Genomic DNA, 22,285 nt, shown 5'->3' on the forward strand with positions numbered 1-22,285 from the left:
TCTCTCTCTCTCTGTGGGCTACTTTTCACTACCTCCCATTCCTTACCTCTCTCTATCCCTCTAACAAATGATATCTTTGTTGCTCCTCAAAGTTTCATTTATATTGAAAATCAATCATGATTCAATTTTCCTTACTTTCTCCAATCTCGCACCATTGGTCACATTGCGGTATTTTCGAAATTTCCGAAAAACCCGCGATATATGTATATACATGCATTATGAAAAAAATCCGCGAAGTGGTGAATCCGCGATGGTCGAACCGCGAAGTAGCGAGGGATCACTGTATACAAAAATAGTGAATTTCTATAGTAATGATCCTCAATGAATAATGAACAGTACAAGTTATACAAAGACAAAAGTGAAAAGGACAGAAATCTTACCAAATCCTGAACTTCTCGATGTAGCCTAGCAAGCATAGCTTGAACTTCCTTATTTTTGGGATCTACTGCCTGTAAGGCTCTTGCATCAGTGTAAGCTTTCTCTTTCTTATCAAGAGCTTCGTATGCTTGTGCCCTTCGAAACAGGGCCTTTGGGTCTTTGGGAGAAATTTCCAGGCCTGAGAAAAAAAATTACTTTAAATTTTTTTTTGTTTAGTTCAACTTGTAATTGACATACAGCAAGATCCTAAATCACTATTATGTCACAACAAAATATAAATTGGGCAAGAATTTCACAAAAACTTTTAAGTATAAAGTAAAAATAAAAAGATCAAGAAATTATAAATCTGTTAAGGACTTCATAAAAAGTCTTCAGTTTAAAGCATCACTAAAATGAAATAGAAAAAAATATTACTAGTAAAACAGTACAATACTTACATTCTGTGCAATCTTTGACAACACTTGCATAGTCTTCTGTTTTAAGGTACACTGCAGCTCTATTCTTAAATAAGACTGATCGATCCTTTTCATCGTCACTGATTTTCAAAGCCTATGGAAAACAACATAGATAAACTAAGAAGCTAATAGAAATGGTGACCTAGTTTGAGAGCTTGTCTGAATTGATAACAGAGTTAGGAAAATGAGTGTAGATATACAGTAAATTACGCCACTTCAATTCAAAATGCACTCATAAAAGTATTAAAAAAACAAATTGCTAAATAAAAGCTAGACAGTAGTTAATGGATTTATGGTAACTCTAAAAAATGGGTGCTCCCTCATCATTCTTCTGAAAACATATGAATTTCATCTTTCTGGAAAGGCTTTGGTAACAGATCTTACACATTCCATCTCTGTGATTGGGCATCATTTGTTAACCATTTCAAACTGCATGATCATTCATAAGTGTTAGGCAATATGAAACCAGAACATGTATGTAGATGAATATGGTATTTTTATTATAAAATAAATTTTTAAATATACTTACCTGGTAGTTACATATATATAGCTTAAATCTCGCATTTCGACGCGGCACGACAGAAAATTCAAATTCGTGGCGATCGCCGCCATGACAGTAGGTGGTCATACATGAGTGCCATCTCTCATAGGTTATCAGAACTATTCCCAACATTCTTCAGAAATTCCATGTCTCTGTTTTCAGAGGGGAGGAGGGAGGGCCCTTTTATACATGTAACTACCAGGCAAGTATATCTAAAAATTTATTCAATAATAAAAACACCATTTTTAAATATGTAACTTCCCTGGTAGTTACATATATATAGCTGATTGACACCATTGGAGGTGGGTCGAAAACCTCATCCCATTGGGAATTCGTATAATTATTAATAGCTACAATTAGTAGCACTAACAATCTGGTTCTAACCTGATAAGGAAGCTGGCTTCACAATGATACTGCCTCATTTCGACTGCATTCCTTAAGAGACTCAGCGATCCACTCAGGGCTGTAAAAGTCTTTAGGGGCTGCCACAAGGTCCTCGACCTTAGCATGGCTAGACCATCACCTTTGCAAACCTGGCATAGCCAAGGATATTGATGCATTCTTTAAGAGACTCAGCGATCCTCTCAGGGGGCTGTAAAAGTCTTCTGTGGCTGCCACAAGGTCCTCGACCTCTAGCATGGCTAGACCACCACCCTTGCAAACCTGGCATAGCCAAGGATACTGAATCTGACCACCTACTCCAAAGTTAAAAAAAAAAATATTAAAAAAGTAACTTAACTGTGGAAGGTTGCGATAGTCTTCACAGACAACCTTTGAACACAAATACAAGAAAAAAAGGCAAGGGTATATATCAAGTTATCGGGAAGAGGCAGTAAACCCTTCTCCAACTACGAAGCCGGAGGTAACGTACGGACCCAGGGAACAGCAATCCTCATACTGGGTCTGGACATCTTTGAGAAAGCACTCTGTGAAGATTGATTTACTTCACCAGAAAGTAGGCTCCAAAATTGACTTCATTGACCTATTGTGTTTTTAAGCCATAGAAAATTGCTACAGCTCTAACCTCATGTGGTTTTACCTTAAGGATAGGGAAAACTTCTTACTCACAATCCTGGAAAGTTTCCCTTATCAAATCCTTGATGAAAAAAGACCAGGGTATTCTTTGATAAAGGTAAAGAGGGCTTTTAAACTGAGCATCAGAGGCTGTCTGCTTGTTTTCTCAGGTGTTTGGACACATGCAGATAAAAAATTTTTTAGAGCTCTCACGGGACAAAGGCCTCTCTCCTTCTCTCGTCCAACCAAGTGAGATAGCCCTGGGATGGTAAAAGATCTAGGCCAAGGTCGAGAAGGATTCTCGTTTTTCGCGAGAAAGCTCAGCTGAAGGGAGCAAACAGCCTTGTCTCCATTAAAGCCCACCTTCTTGCTGATGGCTTGTAACTCTCCTACCCTTTTTTGCTGTAGCCAAATCAACTAGGAAAAGTGTCTTCTTGCTAAGATCCTTCCAAGACGCCTTGCCCAAGGGTTCAAATCTACTTGAGGTTAAAAAGGCCAGGACTACATCCAGGTTCTAAGAGGGGGTTGGATTGTCCCTCCTCTTAGTCGTTTCAAAAGATCTAATGAGATCTGAAAGATCCTTGTTACCCGACACATCAATGTGTCGGTGACGAAAGACAGAGGCTAGCATGCTGCGGTAACCCTTGATGATAGGCACAGCTAGCTTCTCTTCCACTCATTAGTAAACCCTAATAGTGGTAATGATCTGGGGGTATCTACCAGCCACTCCATCATCTCCGCAACCCAATGTTTCATGGGCCAAAAAGGAGCTATCATGGTCATGCGGACATTGGGTGAATCCCTGAATCTTTTCAGGACTTTGTCCAGGATCTTGAATGGAGGAAAAGCATACACGTTTAGACCTTTCCAGTTCAGAAGAAAAGAGTCCACTGCGACTGCTTCCTGGTTTGGTACTGGAGAGCAAAATACCGGCAACCTCTATGTCATTTGTGAGGCGAAGAGGTCAATCGAGTGTTGACCCCACAACATCCAAAGGCTGGTGCACACCTCGTGATGTAGGGTCCACTCTGCAGTAAGAACTTGCCTTCATCTGCTGAGCAGATCCGTCCTGACGTTTTTCTCCCCTTCTATGAAGTGAGTAATCAGGGTTTGGTGAATGGCCACTAGCTTTTTGATATTTGTGTGTCATTTCCTCTGAGACTATCCACAGATCCCTGTCAAGAATCGTATGCGTCAAACAGGGACGAAATCGACCTCTCTAATTCAGACAGACCAGACACTTGAACCGCGCCGTGTGCGCGAACTGAACCGTGTTCTGATTGCTGCGAGGGATCGTCAACCGTAGCCAGGAGACCACCAGGGGAAAGTCCTTGCGACATTTCCGGAGTGCCTTGAGCGCGATCTGAACCGATTATCATCCCCAGAAAAATGGAGATTTTATGATAAAACAAAGTTTTATGAATACTTACCTGGCAGTTATATATGCACAGCTATAGTCTCTGACTTTCGACAGAATTTTTCAAAAAACGCGGCAACCGCCTCGTGGTGGTTGTGCGGCTAGGTGGTTAACAACCCTTACAGAGTGGTACTTGGAATCATTCCCGATTTCTGTTCTTCAGATCATCTATGCCCGACCTGTCTCCTGAAGGGAGGTAGGTGGGCCTTAAAATATATATATAACTGCCAGGTAAGTATTCATAAAACTTTGTTTTATCATAAAAACTCCATTTTTATGAATAGAACTTACCTGGCAGTTATATATATATATATAGCTGATTCACACACTTGGAGGAGGGTGACTGACAGTAAACATCGTTGGGGAAACAACAAAAAGTTGTAGGAGAAAAAAAACACCTTGATTCCTTACCTGCTAAGGTAGCTGACTTCAAAGGTTCCTGCCTCTTGAGTCGCTTTCCCTTAGGAGTGTCAGCCAGGAGTGGACCTGTCATGCTGAAACAACTCAATCGAGTCTGTCAACGGGGTGAGACCAACTTCAGAACGATTTTCAACCCTTATATTAAAAACTGCAACCTTACTAAAACTAACCACCTAACTTTGCAGAATAGATATAAATTATCTATCTAGACTGAGGTAACTGTACCACAAGTCGACGTCCTCAGACAACCATTAAAAACACCAACCCACACAGGTATACAAAAACTAAGGTTGAGAGGAGGTAGTAACTCCTTTGCCTAATACAGAAGCCGTAGCTACGTATGGGCCCAAGGTATAGTATTTCTCATAATCCACTCTTACCTCTCTGAGGTAATGAGAAGCGAACACAGAGTTGCTTCTCCAGAACGTTGCATCCATAATTTGCCTGACCGACATGTTCTTACGATAAGCCAGCGAAATAGCAATGGCTCTCACTTCGTGAGCCTGCACTTTTAAAAGGCCGAAGTGCTCTTCCTCACACAAGAGGTGTGCTTCCCTTATAACTTCCCTCAGGAAAAAAGACAAAGCGTTCTTTGAAAGGGGTTTTTGCGGATCTTTCACCGAGCACCATAAGGAGCTAGAAGAGCCTCTCACATTCTTAGTGTGAGACAAGTAAGCTTTAAGGGCTCTAACTGGACAGAGGAGCCTCTCCTGCTCTTGACCCACTAGATTAGTGAGGTTAGGGACCTCAAAAGTCCTTGGCCAGGGCTTTGAAGGGTTCTCGTTCTTGGCGAGGAAATCCATCCTTAAGGCACAAATCGCTCCATTCTGATTGAAGCCTACTTGTTTTTCAATCGCATGGACCTCACTGACCCTTTTAGCTGTGGCTAGGCCCATCAGGAAGAGGGTTTTCTTCGTTACCTCTCTAAGAGAAGCTTGTGAGATGGGTTCGAATCTCTTGGTGCAAAGAAACTTCAGAACCACATCAAGGTTCCAAGAAGGGGGCTTTAACTGAACCTGTTTAGTCACCACATCCAGGTTCCAAGAAGGGGGCTTTAACTGAACCTGTTTAGTTGTCTCAAAAGACTTCACGAGGTTTTGCAAGTCCTTACTTTGAGACAAATCTAAGCCTCTATGCCTACAGACCGTAGAGAGCAGGCTTCTATACCCTTTGATTATGGACACTGCCAGCTTAGCATCCTGTCTAAGGTATAATAAAAAATCCACAATCTGGCTCACAGAGGTAGTGGATGAGGAAACCTTGTGCTGCCTACACCAAGCTCTAAAAGTCTCCCACTTAGATTGGTACAGTCTCTGTGAAGAGACCCTCCTCGCTCTGGTGATAGCTTTCGCAGCTTGCGCCGAAAATCCTCTCGCTCTGACAAGCTTCTCGATAGTCTGAAGGCAGTCAGTATGAGAGCGAGGGGGTTTTGATGATACCTCTCAAAGTGGGGTTGTTTGAGCAGCTTTGGACTTGCAGGAAGGCTTCTTGGGAAGTCCATCAACATGTCTACCACTTCCGTGAACCATTCTCTCGTTGGCCAGAATGGAGGTCCTAGGATCATTCGTCCCGAATCGAGGAGAGCGAATTTTCTGACGACCAGATTGATGATCTTGAACGGGGGAAAGGCATATGTGTCCATCCCCGTCCAATCCATCAAAAAGGCGTCCACCGCTATTGCCTCCTTGTCTGGAACTAGGGAGCAATAGTTGGGGATCCTTTTGTTCTGGTTGGAGGCAAAAAGATCTATTAAGGGTCTCCCCCACAACTTCCAGAGACTGACAGACCTGTTGGTTGAGGGTTCATTCTGTGGGAAGAACCTGCACTTTTCTGCTGAGCATGTCTGCCCTCACATTCCTCTGTCCCTGTACGAATCTCGTCAGCAGATCTACCTTGTTCTCCTTCGACCAAAGAAGGAGCTCCCTTGCTGTTTCAAACAGAGACAGAGAGAGTGAGTCCCCCCTTGCTTCCTGATGTACGCTAGAGCTGTGGTGTTGTCCGAGTTGACCTCCGCAATCTTTCCTGACACTGAGTCTTTGAAGGCCTTTAGCCCTAACAGAATGGCCATCAACTCCTCCTTGTTGATGTGCCATCCTAACTGACCCTTTTCCAAAGAGCCTGAGACCTCCTTGCTTCCTTGTGTTGCTCCCCAACCTGACTCTGACGCATCAGAAAACAACACTAGGTTTGGGTTGTTCTTGTACAGGGAGATCCCTTCCCCTAACAAAGCTGGATCTAGCCACCACATCAGATGATCCTTGACCTCTGCTGGAATAGGGAAGGAAAAGGAGTCTTCCTGTGTCTTCCTGTTCCACACCTTTGATATGAAGTGCTGAAGAGGCCTTTGGTGGAGTCTCCCCAGTGAGACAAACTGTTCGAGTGAGGAGAGAGTTCCCAGTAAACTCATCCACTCCTTCACTGAGCACTTCTGCTTGTTTAGGAATCCTCGGACCTTCTCGAGCCACTTGGTCTGTCTTTCCTGGGAGGGAGAAGCCCGAAAAAGAACTGAATTCAGAACTATCCCTAAATAGAAAATAGTCTGATTCGGCTCGGTCTGAGATTTCTCCCTGTTGATGACCAGACCCAGTTCTTAAGCCATCATGAAAGTATTTCATAGGTCCTCCAGACCTTTTTCTTTCGATCGTGAACGTATCAGCCAATCGTCCAGATAAAAGGATACCCTTATCCCCTCTTGATGTAGCCAGCCTGCCACATTCGCCATTATCCTGGTGAAGACTTGAGGCGCCATGCTGAGACCGAAGCAAAGCACCCTGAACTGGAAGCACTTGCCCTGGATCACAAATCTCAGGTACTTCCTCGAAGCCGGATGGATGGGGACGTGAAAATAAGCGTCCTGCAAATCAAGAGACACCATCCAGTCCCCTGGACGTACTGCTGCAAGCACAGACTGAGTCGTCTCCATGGAGAACTTCGTCTTCTCCACAAAGACGTTCAGAGAGCTGACATCCAGGACGGGCCTCCATCCACCCGAGTTCTTGGGTACCAGTAACAAGCGATTGTAAAAGCCTGGGGAGGAGAGATCCAGAACTGGTTCTATCGCTCCCTTGTCCAGCATCTGGTCGACCAGATCCAGAAGAGGTTTCCGTTTCCCCGGATCTGTGTACTGCACTACTTAGGCTAGAGATTATCTGAAAGAGGACACTTCTTCAAAAGGGGGATCTTGTATCCTTCCTTGATGACTGAGAGGGACCCTCTTCTCTTCCAAGACTACCAAAAACGTGACAGTCTTGCCCCTATTGTTGTCTGGAGGACTTGCACTTCATTTCTTGGAGCTAGCTCTAAACAAACATCTGTTCGTTCTTGCTCTTGACTCTTGTCTTCTTCCTCTAAAGTCAGATCTTGAAGGAGCCCTGCCTCGAAAGGGCTGCTGGAATTTCATTTCCTCCCGCTTCAAAGACGAAGGAGCGACTGTCAAGGGCTTACGAGCTGAGCGCGATGAGAGGTCTTGGGTGAACTTTTGCGCAAGAGAAAGCGTAATGTCTCTGACAAGGGCCTCAGGAAAAAGATGTTGCGACAGGGGGGCGTAAGGAAGCTCAGACTTCTGCGCAACAGTCACAGATCTCGAAGCAAAGGAGCAAAGCAGGGCCCTCTTCTTCAAGACTCCTGTTGAAAAAAGCGAAGCCAACTCATTAGCTCCATCCCTAAGAGCCTTGTCCATACAAGACATAATACTCGTTAGGTCTTGTGTTCCTTCCATCTGCTCAGTCTTCCTGGCCAAAGTCCCTAGAGACCAGTCCAAAAAGCTAAAAACCTCAAAGGCTCTAAAAATCCCTTTGACAAGGTGATCGAGTTCCGACATCGACCACATAACTTTGGCCGAGTTGAGTGTATGCCTTCTGGCAGAGTCCACGATGCCAGAGAAGTCACCCTGGGAAGAGGCAGGCATTCCTAGACCCAGAGGCTCCCCAGTCTCATACCACATGCCAGCCTTCGAAGAAAGACGAGCTGGTGGAAAAGAGAAGGTAGTCTTAACCGCTTGTCTCCGTTCTTTCATCCAATCGTCTATTTTTGAGAGAGCCTTCTTCGCAGAAATAGAGTGTTTTATCTTGACGAAGGACGACTGTTTCTTGGCCTTCTTCCTGCTAACTTGAGATTGAGGAGAACGCGGAGCAGAAGGTTGAAACTCCTCCCCATACAGTTCAAGGAGGGAGCGAGAGAGAACCTTGTAGTCGCCAGCAGCATCGGCAGGTTTGTCTTCGTCTTCTGAGACATCATCGAGATCCTATCCCACCTCTACAACATCCTTCGTTCGAGAAGAAGGCTCCCTAGAATCCGACAAAGGAAAATCGTAGGATTCGTCCTAAAGGAGAGGGCTGCATGCAGCCTGACACCGAGAACCGCTTGCGTCCTGGCGCCGAGCGTAGGTGTCGTCTTGGCGCCGAGCGTAGGTGTCGTCCTGGCGCCGGGAAGAGGAAGTGTCCTGGCGCCGAGCGTAGGTGTCGTCCTGGCGCCGGGAAGAGGAAGTGTCCTGGCGCCGAGCACTAGAAGAGTCCTTGAGTCGGTAGAAGGAAGCGTCCTGGCGGTGAGAGGAAGAGGCGTCCTTACGCCGAGAGCTGCTATCGTCCTGGCGGCGAGAAGCAGAATCGTCCTGAAGAAGCAGGCTGGGATCGTCCTGGTGCCGAGAGTGAGAGGCGGAATCGTCCTGGTGCCGAGAGCGAGAGGTGGAATCGTCCTGGCGCCGAGCAGATGAGGAAGCAGTGCGGTGTTGTGTCTTCGATGAAGCCCGCAAGGGTTCCTTAGGCGAGGAACTCCGTTCCCTCTTAGAAGCTGACTTCTTGATGGAAACGAGTCGTCTTTATGTCTGTTGGACTGGACGTGAGGGCGGCTAAACGCTTGAACTAACAAAAAAAGCTGCTCCAGCATAACTGACATGAACGATTTAGCGACACTTCTGCTGGGTCTTGCGGTTCCGAAGGAGACAGCTGTCAAATAACACTGGTGGAAGGAGAAGGATCTTCTGCTGCTCTATCCCGACTTCCGGACCTTGGTTTCGTCCTCTTCATAGGCACGGAATCCAAATCGTCCTCTGGAGGACAAGGTTCATGGCTACTAGAACCGGGAGAGTGAGAATAAGACTGTTCTTCTTGGTTTCACCTCCTCTTCGTCGGTCTCGAAGCCTCATACTTCCACTTGCGTCTGGGAGAGGGATTCGGGGAAGAAACCATCACGTCCGACACACCTTTTCGTGGCGGTCAAGAACAGCCTGGGAATTTGCAACAGGACTGCCCGAGGCGACGGCTGACCGAGGGTACGTACCTCTCACCCCCTTTCGGTCGTCGACGTACCTTCTCCCTTGGTCCTGGGAGCTTGGTAGAGGTCTAAACCTGGGGTAATGACAGGTTCGGTCAGTCGCCACCTCCACTGTACTTTCACAAGCACTAATTTCACTTTCACTTGGCTTACCTTTAAAGGCCGCAAGTTGATCTTTAATGGGGTCATCCGCAAATATGGATCCTGTAGAAGGGGCAGGAGTTACTACCTCAGGGGAAGGATCAACTTCCAAAGAGGAATTAATTACAGGTTCAATGGATAAATCAAGACTAAGTTCGCTAGCAGACTTAGATTTAGACCTAGAAGCTCTCCTTACTCTATAAAGCTCTCGTTTGCGCGCACAGCGCTTCATAGCCAACCAATCCTTCTCATTCAAAACCTTACATTCTTTGCACCTATTATTCAGTGCACACTCAAAACCCCTACAACCCAAACACACAGTGTGTGAGGGTCTACCGACATTTTCAGTAACCTCACCTTGCATTCCTCATTCGCACACACACGAAAATGAAGCTTATCACTCATATTAATCAAAAGCAAAAAACACAGAATAAACAAAACATGATTGCCAAATCCCCAAATCAATATACTTCACCAAATAGCAGACTGGTACACCGACACAGGGAAAGCGAAAAGAAAAAACACTAATGACGGACCAACATGTTGTTGATCCGGCCGGCAGAGATGATCTGAAGAACAGAAAATGGGAATGATTCCAAGTACCACCCTGTAAGTCAAAGACTATAGCTATATATATATATATATAACTGCCAAGTAAGTTCTATTCATAAAAATGAAATTCTCTGGGGGTGTTAGTTAAGATTTGGCCAGGTTACCATCAGACCTAACTGTTGCATTAAGGGCATTATCATTTGAAGAGCCTCCAGACACTTTACTTGTGATTCTGCTCTGAGTGGTCAGTCGTCCAGGTACAAAGAAAATCTATACTCCCTTTATGCGAAGCCAGGGAGCCACGTTGGACATCACCCGGGTAAAAAACGTAGGGAGTCGTGCTCAGTCCAAAACAGTGTGTTTTGAACTGATAATGGTCTCGAGGAACACAAGCCTTAGAAATTTTCTGTGGTCCGGGTGTATCGATATGGAAATACGCATCCTGCAGATCCAAAGACACTATCCAGTCTCCCGGTCTGCTGCCTGTAAGGACTGACACTAAAGTTTCCATGGCAAATTTTACTTAGCTGACGAACTTGTACAATGGACTGACGTCCAGAACAGGTTTTCATCCCCCCCGAGCTTTTCGGAACTAGGAAAAGTATGTTGTAAAAACCCCTCCAAGGAGGTATCCTATACCACTTCTATAACTGATTTCGACAGCATAAGGTTCACTTGCTCTTGAAGAGCTACTGCCTTGTTCCCTGAGTGGACTGTTGTCAACTCTAAGGGTATCGACGACATGGGAGGCATAACACGTCTCACTTTTGATTCCGTTTGTTGTCTTGGGAATCTGCGAGCTTGACCTCCAGCCGCAATCCTCTGAGTTCCCCTTGAAGGGGCTCTCCCACGAAAGGGCTGACGAGTGGGAAGAGCCTCCTTTTGTATCTTTGCTAAAAAGCTAGCTGGTAGGACTTTCTTAGCAGTCCTAGAGACAAGAGCTTGCATAGCCTGTTATGCCAGAGCTGTCGACAAATCTCTCCCTAAGTCCGGAGGGAAAAGATGATTACCCAACAGAGCAAGAAAAAGTTCAGATCTCTGAACAAGGGACAAACCTGAAGATAAGAAGGAACAAACCATAGTCCTCTTTTTAAGATTTCCTGCCGTGAAAAGGGCGGAAAGTTCGATGGAGCCATCCTCTCGGCCTTATCCAGACAGGCAATCAGATGCATCTGAGCCTCGTTCTTAGGGTCTGTGGCTTCTGCGAGAGTTCCGAGAGTCCAGTCCATAAAGAAAATTCTCTTAACCGATTTAACCAAAATCACCTTCTTGAAGGAGGATGTTTTTCGGGGTCTGCCCTTCAAAACTGAGAGGGCGGGCTCTGAGGTATAAGTTGAGTAAAGTCTTCTGGAAACAGATGTTAAAACTGTCAGAAGTTTTTTTTTTTTTAAATCAGCTGCCTGTAATGAATCCTGAGATTCGTCTTCTAATTCGGCTAATGGAACATCGATTCCCTGATTCAAATGGGTAGAAGACAAAACTGCGTCATCCTGACGGTTATTGTCTTCCAAAAATAATTCATCTTGTCCTGAAGGAATCTCGTGAATGATATCATCCAGTTGCGAAGAAGCATCACGTTTATGAACTGTTAGCCTTGAGGGAGAGACAGGTTCCAGTGCTTCCAGCATAAGATCATCATGCTGTAAGGAAGCATCAACATCGTTAAACCCATGCGAGGGAAAATCTTGTTCGCGTGCGTCCAGAATGCGTTCAGCATGTTGTATGTCAACAGCGTGACGCGAGGGAGCGTTAGTTGCGCGTTCAGAAAATCGGGAAGGAGAGACAAAAATTTGTCTATCCTGTTGCGAGTGCAAGTCCCTACTATATGAGTCCATCATGCGTCCAGATTGAGACTGCTGTATGTTTCCATAAGAGGTATCAGTTTACTACATGTGTCCCGAATGCCGTGAGTCTACCGCAATCCGCGAGGAAGCGTTAGTATCGCATCCAGTCAGTCGCGCAGAAGAGACAACTGTTTGTCTATAGTGACATGGGAACAAAACCTGACTGCATGCGTCCAGCATATGTCCAGACTGCCGCATGCGTCCAGCATATGTCCAGACTGCCGCATGCGTCCAGCATATGTCCAGACTGCCGCATGCGTCCAGCATATGTCCAGACTGCCGCAAGGGTCCAGTTTGCCATGAGTTTCCAGACTGCTGCATGAGTCCAGATTGCCGTGAGCTATCAGCGTGTCGTATGCGACTCGCATGAGCGATAGTTGCGCATTCCGCAGATCGCGAAGGCAAGACAACAGCTTGTCTATCTTGTTGTGTGGACAAATTTTGACTGTATGCGTCCAGCATACGTCCAGACTGACGTCTGCATCCAGAATGCCGTGAGGGAGAGACCAAACTGCCACATGCGTCCGCCTTGTCGTTTGCCGCAACGCGAGCTGATCGCTGCGAGAGAGCGTTGCTGAGAATTGGAGAAATACGCTGTCCGATAATATCGGAAGACCGTTTTCTTGGTCTATTGCTGTCCTTAGATTCTTTTAGACGCGATTTTTCTGCTCGAGAATCGTAAGCGTCAAACAGAGACGAAATTGACCTCTTTAATTCAGACAAATCAGATACACGATGAGCGCCGTATGCGCTAACTGAATGATGTACTGATCGCTGAGAGGTATCGACAACTGTCGATACTTCCAGCGTGCCTTGTGCGCGATCTGAACAGTGTATCGATCGTTGTGAGGGATCATCAACAGTACAGTGATACCTCTGGATACGAAAGTTTCTGCTTACGAAAAATTCAGGATACGAAAAGCGATTCAAAGATTTTTATGCCCCAGTATACGAATAAAATTTCAGGATACGAAAACCTTACAAGATTCCAACTCTTCGCCGAGAGTAATTTTAAAAAGCGCACGCCGCCAGACTTTGGACTTGGGTAGACTCACTTACAGCCTCCCGCTCACCCATTGGTTATCTCTCAACTCAGATGCTAGCTGACGCCATAAGATCCTGCCTTCCTATTGGTCGGCAACTATCCCAGCTTGCTTACGCACGGGCGTTCATCTCTCTCTCTCTCTTTTCGTTCTGACTGCGGTATCGTTAACAGACATTGTGGGCTTTCGCTTGTTTGACGTAGTGTTAATTGTTATAAAGCACATTCGTACGCCACGTGTTATCGTTATTAAACATTCGTTACTGTGCACTGTATTGTATTAGTGTTTACTATACACAGTACTGTATATAACGTACGTAGTGTATTATATTACGTATTACTGCAGCCATGGGTCCCAAGAATGTTGCCGAAGGAAAGAAGAAGAAGACGATGCTCTCGATGGAGACGAAACTTGAAATCGTAAAAAAGTACGAGTCTGGCATGCGTTTAAGTGCGATCACCAAGGAGTATGGCCGGAATCCATCTACGATAGGCACCATCCTGAAGCAGAAGGCGGCCATCAAAGCAGCGGCACCTTCTAAGGGCGTCACTATTTTCTCCAACAAAAGAACCCACATGCATGAGGAGATGGAGAGGCTGCTTCTTGTGTGGATCAAAGACAAAGAGATCTCAGGAGACACCATCACTGAGACTACAATTTGCCAGAAGGCCTCCGCCATTTTCGGTGGTAATGTGCGTTCTCAGGCCGAAGAAGGGGCAGGAGAAGGAACATTCCAGCAGGAACCCCCAGAGTTCAAGGCTTCTCGGGGGTGGTTCGAGAAATTCAAGAAAAGGACTGGCATTCATTCAGTGGTACGGTATGGGGGGGCAGCCAGCTCGGACACGAAGGCTGCCGAAGCCTTTGTTAAAACGTTCGACGAGTTGACTCTGCAGGAAGGCTACAGTTCGCAGCAAGTTTTCAATTGCGACGAAACTGGGCTTTTCTGGAAGAAAATGCCTCGTCGGACGTTCATCACGGCGGAGGAGAAGAGGCTACCCGGACATAAGCCTATGAAGGACAGGCTTACCCTTGCTTTTTGTGCAAAAGCCAGTGGGGACTGCAAGATAAAGCCCCTGCTGGTGTACCATTCAGAAAATCCCCGAGCCTTCAAAGCCCACAAAGTCATCAAGGAGAACCTTCCCGTGATGTGGAGGGCGAATGCTAAAGCCTAGGTAACGAGGCAACTTTTCATTGATTAGGTGAATGTCTGCTTCGGTCCGACTGTCCGAAATTATTTGGAAGAAAACCGCCTCCCTATGAAATGTCTGCTGGTGTTGGACAATGCTCCAGCTCACCCTCCTGGCCTCGAGGAATATCTTCTGGCCGAGTATTCCTTCATAAAGGTCCTATATCTACCACCTAACACCACCCCTCTCCTCCAGCCCATGGACCAGCAAGTTATTTCAAATTTTAAAAAATTGTACACGAAGCATCTCTTCTAGAGATGTTTCCAAGTCACAGAGAGTACAAACCTCACTCTGCGTGAATTCTGGAAAGATCACTTTAATATCGTGATATGCCTCAAACTCATCGATCTCGCTTGGCAGGAAGTTTCGAGGCGTACCCTGAATTCATCTTGGAGGAAGCTGCGGCCTGATGCTGTGTCTGCACGAGACTTCGAGGGGTTCGGGAAGCCTGGAGGCGAAGCCGAGATCGTTGAGGATCCTGAACCCATTCAGCAGTCTGAGGTGGCTGACATCGTACATCTTGGTACGTCCATGGGGCTGGAAGTTAGCCCCAAGGATATAGATGAACTTATCGAGGAGCACCACGAGGAGTTGACGACGGACCACCTGAAGGAGTTGGAGACGATGCAAATGAGTGTTGTTCAAACGCAGTTCTCTAGCGGTGATGAGGAGGATGTTACACCTTTGAAAACGGCAGACATTAAGGAAATTCTCGCATGTTTCCATAAAATGGCAGACTACGTCGAAAAGGGACATCCAGAAAAAGTTTATACCAACCGTGCGCTTCAACACTGCAATGACGTTTGTCTAACGCATTTTAGAAATGTGTTGAAAAGTAGGCAGAAACAAGCTTCAATGGATAGTTTCTTATTAAAGCAGCCAGCGGTATTAGTAGGCCAAGACGAAGGTGAAAGTGAAGAAAAGAAACAGAAAAGAGGAAGTGATGAAGAATTAGAAGGTGAAAGTAAAGAAAAGAAACAGAAAAAAGAAAGTGATGAATAAGTAGAAGAAATTTAGAAAATCTGAAAAACGTAAAGTTATAAAAAAGCAAAAAAAAAAAAATTCTATTTTAAGTTTTATGTTACCGTTAAGTGTTAAAGTAATTTTTTCTTTCATTTTATAGTTTTCCATACGTAATGTTAAGTGTTAATTATTTCTGCCATTTTTTTTATTTCGTAAAGTTTAAGTGTTAATGTGTTAAGTGTGTAAATTACTGTACGTAGTCTGTCATTTGTTACGTTTTCTGCCTTATGCCATCCTCCATTGCCGCGACTTCGCTATCGGACATCGTCTCAATCAAAAGGTAAGTTTCAACTTTTTTGTTACACTAATTAACTGTAACCTTTTTTTCAGGGTATCAATCCTTAATTTAGGTGTACGTACAGGTAACAATACACCTTCACTGATCCAAATGCTTTACATACTGTACCGTAACTGTAGTAAAGAAAACGGACCGTTTTCTTAGGGCTTGGAGGGGATAACTAGGCTATAACTACATTATTGAATAATCTCATGGTGGTTTCTGGAATGGATTAGGCTGTTTTTAACGGTTGGGTTAATTATTGAATGATAAAAATGGCTGCATTGCATGTTTATTACTACAGTTTAGCGTGTTTATGAAAGAAAAGGTGTCTTTTCGTAAGGCTTGGAACGGATTAGGCTATTTACATGTAAAACGCGACTCAGGATACGAAAAAATCATATCCTGAACGGATTACTTTCGTATCCTGAGGCATCACTGTATTATGATGGTCACCAGGGGAAAGTCCCTGTGACATTTCCTAATCTGGGGGAATGGAAGGAGCGTGTACCGACATAAACTGAGCACCTTCTTCCTCCGACGAACTACGCGTCTTACGTGATTGTTTCTGTGCTGACACGTCATCTTCATCCGAAAGGAAAACCTCTTGAGTGGTCTTGAACGTAGTGGTTGGTGCCAACTACGTCGCGGTTTTGCGTCATCCAACGAATTCCCATACATTTTAACCTCGCCTTTCCTGTGGCAAGGGGGAGCGATCTGGGGATCGTCAACATGATCGCTCGAGGGGACGTCCATTCGCTGATCAAGGTCTGATATCCTTTGGCCTTTCGACATTCCTTCTCCCTGGGGTTGGGGAGCATGGAAGAGGTCCCGGGCTAGGAGTGTGACGGACACGAACGAACGCACCCTCCACTGCACTGACATTGAACACTAGCACTTTTAATTATTTCACATTAGATCTTAATAGACATTCCCGTTGCGAGAGATTATACTTTTCGTTAAGGGCTAGAAAGAAAATACAATAGGATATATGATTAATATTAGTATTCTCAAAATTGAAATATAAAATAACGATACAAGTAATTGTGAAAACAAAAAACGATTGTCAAGAGTATTACGTATCGTAGATTGACACATTGCGTCATTTTATGTGCCATTGAACACTAGCACTTTAAACTATTTCACATTAAATCATAATAGACCTGCCCGTTGCGAGAGATTATACTCTTTCACTAAGGGCCAGAAAGAAAATACAACAGGATATATGAATAATATTAGTATTCTCAAAAGCGAAATATTAAATAACGATACTTGTGAAAAAAAAACGATTGTTTATTATTTGACATCTCCCTTAGATTACTAAGAGCGTAAAATGGCTGTACGCTCGAGAAAACTCTAAATCGAAAATTGACTAAGGGAAATATACTAATAGGACAAATATATACTTGATAAAGAAAAAACAAAATATCTTTCCATACATTATAAACATACTAATGCTTAGTAAGCTAATATTCTAAAATCTCTTGCAAGAAAAGAAAATAATTCACATAATGCAAGTCATACTAAGAATATTACGTCACAGGATTGTGACGTCATCACGATGGCGGACGGAATTCCTTCAAGGTAATCAGATCTTGTTCTGCTAAGAATTTACGTCACAAAATAGTGACATACAATGTTTTAATGTTTTAATGTTTAAATGTTTTTCTTTCCATTATAACAGAGTTGTTCGTTAGTTAATAAAGTAGGGGGAAAAAATTCTTTGATCCCTCAATGTACGAACATAAAAAGAAAAACAAATACATACATGCTCCCTGCTAAATACAGTGGGGAAAGAAAGAGCCGCTCAAAAGTCGGTCTAGCGCTGCACACAAAGTTTAACAACCGAAGAGCCATCTTGTTAAATAACAATACTTGAAAATCAAGTTAAATTAAACTGTCTAAGTTGGACCAGCAAAAAACTATCCTATACAATATCTTAGATAGTTGAAAGGCAGCGAAAGCCATTAACAATAATCAGACAAAAGGTAATTCACAAATTGTAGAATAAAGTAATATATACACGAAACGAATTCCCAAGGTGTTGACTTGATCAACGACAGAGAATTTCTGAAGAATATCTGGGAATAGTTCTGATAACCTATGAGAGATGGCGCTCATGTATGACCACCTACTGTCATGGCGGCAATCGCCACGAATTTGAATTTTCTCTCGTGCTGCGTCGAAATGCGAGATTTAAGCTATATATATGTAACTACCAGAGAAGTTACATATTTAAAAATGGAGTTTTTATGATAAAACAAAGTTTTATGAATACTTACCTGGCAGTTATATATATATATCTGAGTCTCCGACTGTGGCAGAATTTAATCGAAAATCGCGGCAACCGCCTTGTGGTGGTTGTGTGGTTAGATGGTTAACAACCCTTACAGGGTGGTACTTGGAATCATTCCCGTTTTCTGTTCCTCAGATTATCTTTGCCCGACCTGTCTCCTGAGGGGAGGTGGGTGGGCTTTAAAATATATATATAACTGCCAGGTAAGTATTCATAAAATCAAAAATTTTAAATAATTTTTATTTTTCCTAACATACTTACCGAGAACTACTTTTCTTGGAGTCACTTGGTGATCTCTCTTTCTCGACCAAGGTTATTGGCGCCGTTACCCCCCTACTCCGTTCTCTATATAGGCCTACCCCCCCCCCCCCCGTCAAAGAATGCGCCCCGAGGGCAGGATTAGGGCAGGTCACTGATTCTCTGGGCCATTCTCCTCATTAAGTTCGTCGTATAGCCCAACTTGGCAATGGAAGGATGGCACTCGGGGACGGAAGGGAGGGCCATTACCCGAAAAGTAGTTCTCGGTAAGTATGTTAGGAAAAATAAAAATTATTTTAAATTTTTGATTTGTATACTTAGGAAAAATAAAAATTATTTAAAATTTTTGATTTGTTCCAACACAAATACTTACCGAGAACTACTTTTCATGGAGACTTATACTTTAGGAGGCGGGAGTGCTATTCTGACACTTGACTCGGCACGTAGGGCCTAGAGGGCTATGGAATGCGGGGGCCTATCAGAGTGCGGGAGTGAGGGTAACTGCGCAACCTTACGCTATTATCTAAGATTTTACCTCTTAAAAAATTCTTCTGACGATTCCCTCCGGATGTAGTCGCGAAGAATGTGTTCATTGTTGGGGACAGCCTCTGGCCTTACCGCTACACAGCCTGGAGGGCGGCCATGACTGTCCCAATGGAGAACCCGTCCAAGGATTTCCTTGAATAACCCTTGAGGTAGTGGGCAGTAAAGGTTGACTGGTGCGACCAAGTGCGTGTCTGTAGGATCTGCCCCACCGCCATGTTTCTCTCAAAGGCCAAGGGGGTGCTCAGACCCCTGATGTCATGGGTCCGGGGAGTGCCTGGCACTGCCATTTTATCCTCTTCATAGGTTCTAGCGATGACTTGTCTCAGCCAGAAGGAAATGGTGTTCTTGGAAACTTGCTTCCTATTAACACCTGTGGAAACGAAGAGGTTTTTGATACCTGGTCGGAGTGAGAGACGTCGAATGGCAAACCATGGATCTCTCCCACTCTCTTATCGGACGCCAAGGCCAGCAAGAAGACGGCCTTGAGGGTGAGATCTTTGTTCACGATATCTTTCAAGGGTTCAAAGGGGGAACGACACATCATCTTCCGGACTTTGCCTAAGTCCCACTGGGGCACCTTTCCCGCCTGAGGGGGGCAAGACTGCTCGAAGCTTTTGACAAGCATCGCTATGTGTCTCGAGGCCCCCAGGTCGATGCCCTTCAAGAGGAAGACTTGGCCTAAGGCAGCCCGAACCCCTTTTTATGGCTGGGATTGACATCTCTGCTTTGTCCCTGAGAAACACCAGAAAATCTGCTATGTCTGGGACAGAGGCCTTAAGAGGTCTAATGTGCCTCTCAGAGCACCACTTCGCGACGGAGGTCCATTTTGTCTGGTAGACCGCGGTTGACGACTTTCTCAGGAATAGAGACATTCTCTTAGCCGTGGAGGAAGAATATCCTTCTTTCTTCAGGAGCCGCTCTTAGTCTTCAGTCGTGAAGACGTAGGGAGAGTGGCCTGTCGTGGAGCTTGAGAAAGTGAGGCTGGTGCAGAAGGTCTGACCTGGCGGACAGAGGCCACGGCGGTTGACTCGATAGGTCTTTTAGATCCGCGAACCACTCTCTCTCTCTCCGGCCACCAGGGCGCTACCAAAGTCATCTTTAGGTTTCGGGTCATCTTTACTCTGCTGAGGACTTGTCTTATCAACGTGAAAAGGGGGAAAGGCGTACACATCCAGATTGTCCCACTTGTGCTGAAAAGAGTCTTCTAAGGATGCTTTCGGGTCTGGTACAGGGGAGCAATAGACTGGGAGTTGGGCGTTGAGGTTGTTGCAAAGAGGTCAACCACCGGGGAACCCCAGCATTGAATGATGAGCTTGGCTATTCCTGGGAGAAGGGACCATTCTGTCCTTACTATGTGGCCCATTCTGCTGAGGCCGTCGGCCAGAACGTTTTTCTTCCCGGGAATGAACCTTGCTAACATCACCCCTTGATTTTCTTCCGCTCAATCTAGACTCTCTATGGTGAGATCGCACAACTCCTTCGATTACAAGTACCCTGCTTCTTTATGTATGCCACTACCGTGGCGTTGTCGCTCATCCACGCCATGGTGTTCCCCTTTAGCAGACTTGCGAAGTGTAGGCACGCCTTCTGGACTGCTTCCAACTCCAGGACATTATGTGGAGTTGCCTCTCCCCTTCCAACTAGGTCTCTCGTGCCGTTTCGTCGAGGGGAAGGGCTCCCCATCCCTGGTTGGAGGCATCTGTGAACAGTAGTAACTCGGGAGGGCCGGTCCCGAAGGTTGTCCCCTTGAGTGAGTTTGACTGGCAATGCCACCATTCCAGGGAGGGTCTCGTGTCTGGAATGACTGGGATTAGCACCTGCTGCGAATCCGTCTGTCACCAGAGGTTCTGCTGCGAATCCGTCTGTCACCAGAGGTTCCTGAGATTCCATTGGATGGATCAGAGCCTTACCCTCCCTTGGGGAACTAGGTTCTCCAATGAGACCAGGTGACCTATCAGCCTCTGCTAGTCTTCCGCCCTCCTGGGGTGTTCTGACAGGAACGGCTGACTAATGAGCCTGAGGTTTCTTATCTTATCCTCCGAAGGGAAAATTTTCCACGAAAGATGTCTAATGTTATTCCCAAGTAGTTCATTCCGGTGGATGGGGATAGATTTGACTACTTCGGATTGATTAAGTTCCCCAGATCCTTGCAAAACTGGAGACTTCTCCCTTGTCCCTCCTAGAGGACCGTTGAGGCGGAAAGAAGCCACCAGTCGTCCAGGTATCTAATAAGGCGGATGCCACGTTCGTGAGCCCCCACTGCGACAGCCGTGGTCTCCTGAGGGGAGGTGGGTGGGCTTTAAAATATATATATAACTGCCAGGTAAGTATTCATAAAACTTTGTTTTATCATAAAAACTCCATTTTTATGAATAGTACTTACCTGGCAGTTATATAAATATAGCTGATTCACACATTTGGAGGAGGGAAACAGACAGAAAAACATAGTTGGGGAAACAACAAAAGAGTTGTAGGAGAACAAACACCTTGATTCCTTACCTGCTAAGGTAGCTGACTTCAAAGGTAACTGCCTCTAGAGTCGCTTTCCCTTAGGAGTGTTCAGCCAGGAGTAGACCTGCTACGCTGCAAACAACTCAATCGAGTCTGTCAAAGGGGTAGGACCAACAACTTGACTAGACTTCAGAAACTACCTTCCCATATAATAAAAACCTGCAACCTTACTAAAGCTAACCATCTAACCTTGCAGAAATAGATATAAACTATCTATCTGGACTGAGGGAACCGTACCACAAGACGACTACCTCAGACAACCATAAAAAACACAAACCCATATACAAGTACATAAACTAAGGTTGAGTGGGGGTAGTAACTCCTTTGTCTAATACAGAAGCCGCAGCTACGTATGGGCCCAAGGTATAACACTTGTCATAGTCCACTCTTACCTCTCTGAGGTAATGAGAAGCGAAGACAGAGTTGCTCCTCCAGAACGTTGCGTCCATGATCTGCCTAACTGACATATTTTTCCGGTATGCCAGTGAGGCAGCAATGGCTCTTACTTCGAGAGCCCGTACTTTTAACAGGGCAAAGTTTTCTTCCTCACAAAAGAGGTGGGCTTCCCTAATAGTTTCCCTCAGGAAAAAGGACAAAGCGTTCTTTGACAGGGGTTTTTGAGGATCCTTCACCGAACACCATTAGAAGTTGGAAGCACCCCTCACCTTCTTAGTGTGGGCCAAATAAGCCTTGAAAGCCCTAACCGGGCAGAGGAAGCTTTCCTGTTCCTGACCCACTAGATTCGTGAGGTTAGGGACTTCAAAAGTCCTGGGCCAGGGTTTCAAAGGGTTCTCATTCTTGGCGAGAAAGTCGAACCTCAAGGCACAAACCGCTCCATTTTGGGTGAAGCCTACACGCTTCTCGATTGCCTGGACCTCTCTGATCCTCCTGGCAGTCGCTAGAGTCAAAAGGAAGAGGGTTTTAAGTCACATCTCGCAGAGAGGCTTGCGAGATAGGCTCAAACTTCTTGGAGCACAAAAAATTAAACACCACATCCAGGTTCCAAGAAGGGGGTCTTAACTGCACCTGCTTCGTTGTCTCAAAAGACCTAATGAGGTCCTGCAAGTCCATATTCTAAGATAACTCTAAGCCTCTATGCCTAAAGATGGTT

General features: G+C 45.2%; 1 protein-coding gene across 2 annotated transcripts in view; it reads right to left on the bottom strand.

Moving 5' to 3' along the window:
- Positions 1 to 22,285, bottom strand: part of unc-45 (unc-45 myosin chaperone) — a 116,076-nt gene that overhangs the window by 61,774 nt on the left and 32,017 nt on the right. For both annotated transcript variants that reach the window (XM_068353915.1, XM_068353914.1), the window contains exons 3-4: positions 816 to 927; positions 381 to 556 (exon numbers count right to left, since the gene is read on the bottom strand). In XM_068353915.1, the coding sequence (XP_068210016.1) occupies positions 381 to 556; positions 816 to 927 (288 nt within the window). The remainder of the gene's footprint in view (positions 1 to 380; positions 557 to 815; positions 928 to 22,285) is intronic.

This window comes from Palaemon carinicauda, chromosome 30 (genome assembly GCF_036898095.1).
Source record: "Palaemon carinicauda isolate YSFRI2023 chromosome 30, ASM3689809v2, whole genome shotgun sequence".
NCBI classification, from domain to species: domain Eukaryota; kingdom Metazoa; phylum Arthropoda; class Malacostraca; order Decapoda; family Palaemonidae; genus Palaemon; species Palaemon carinicauda.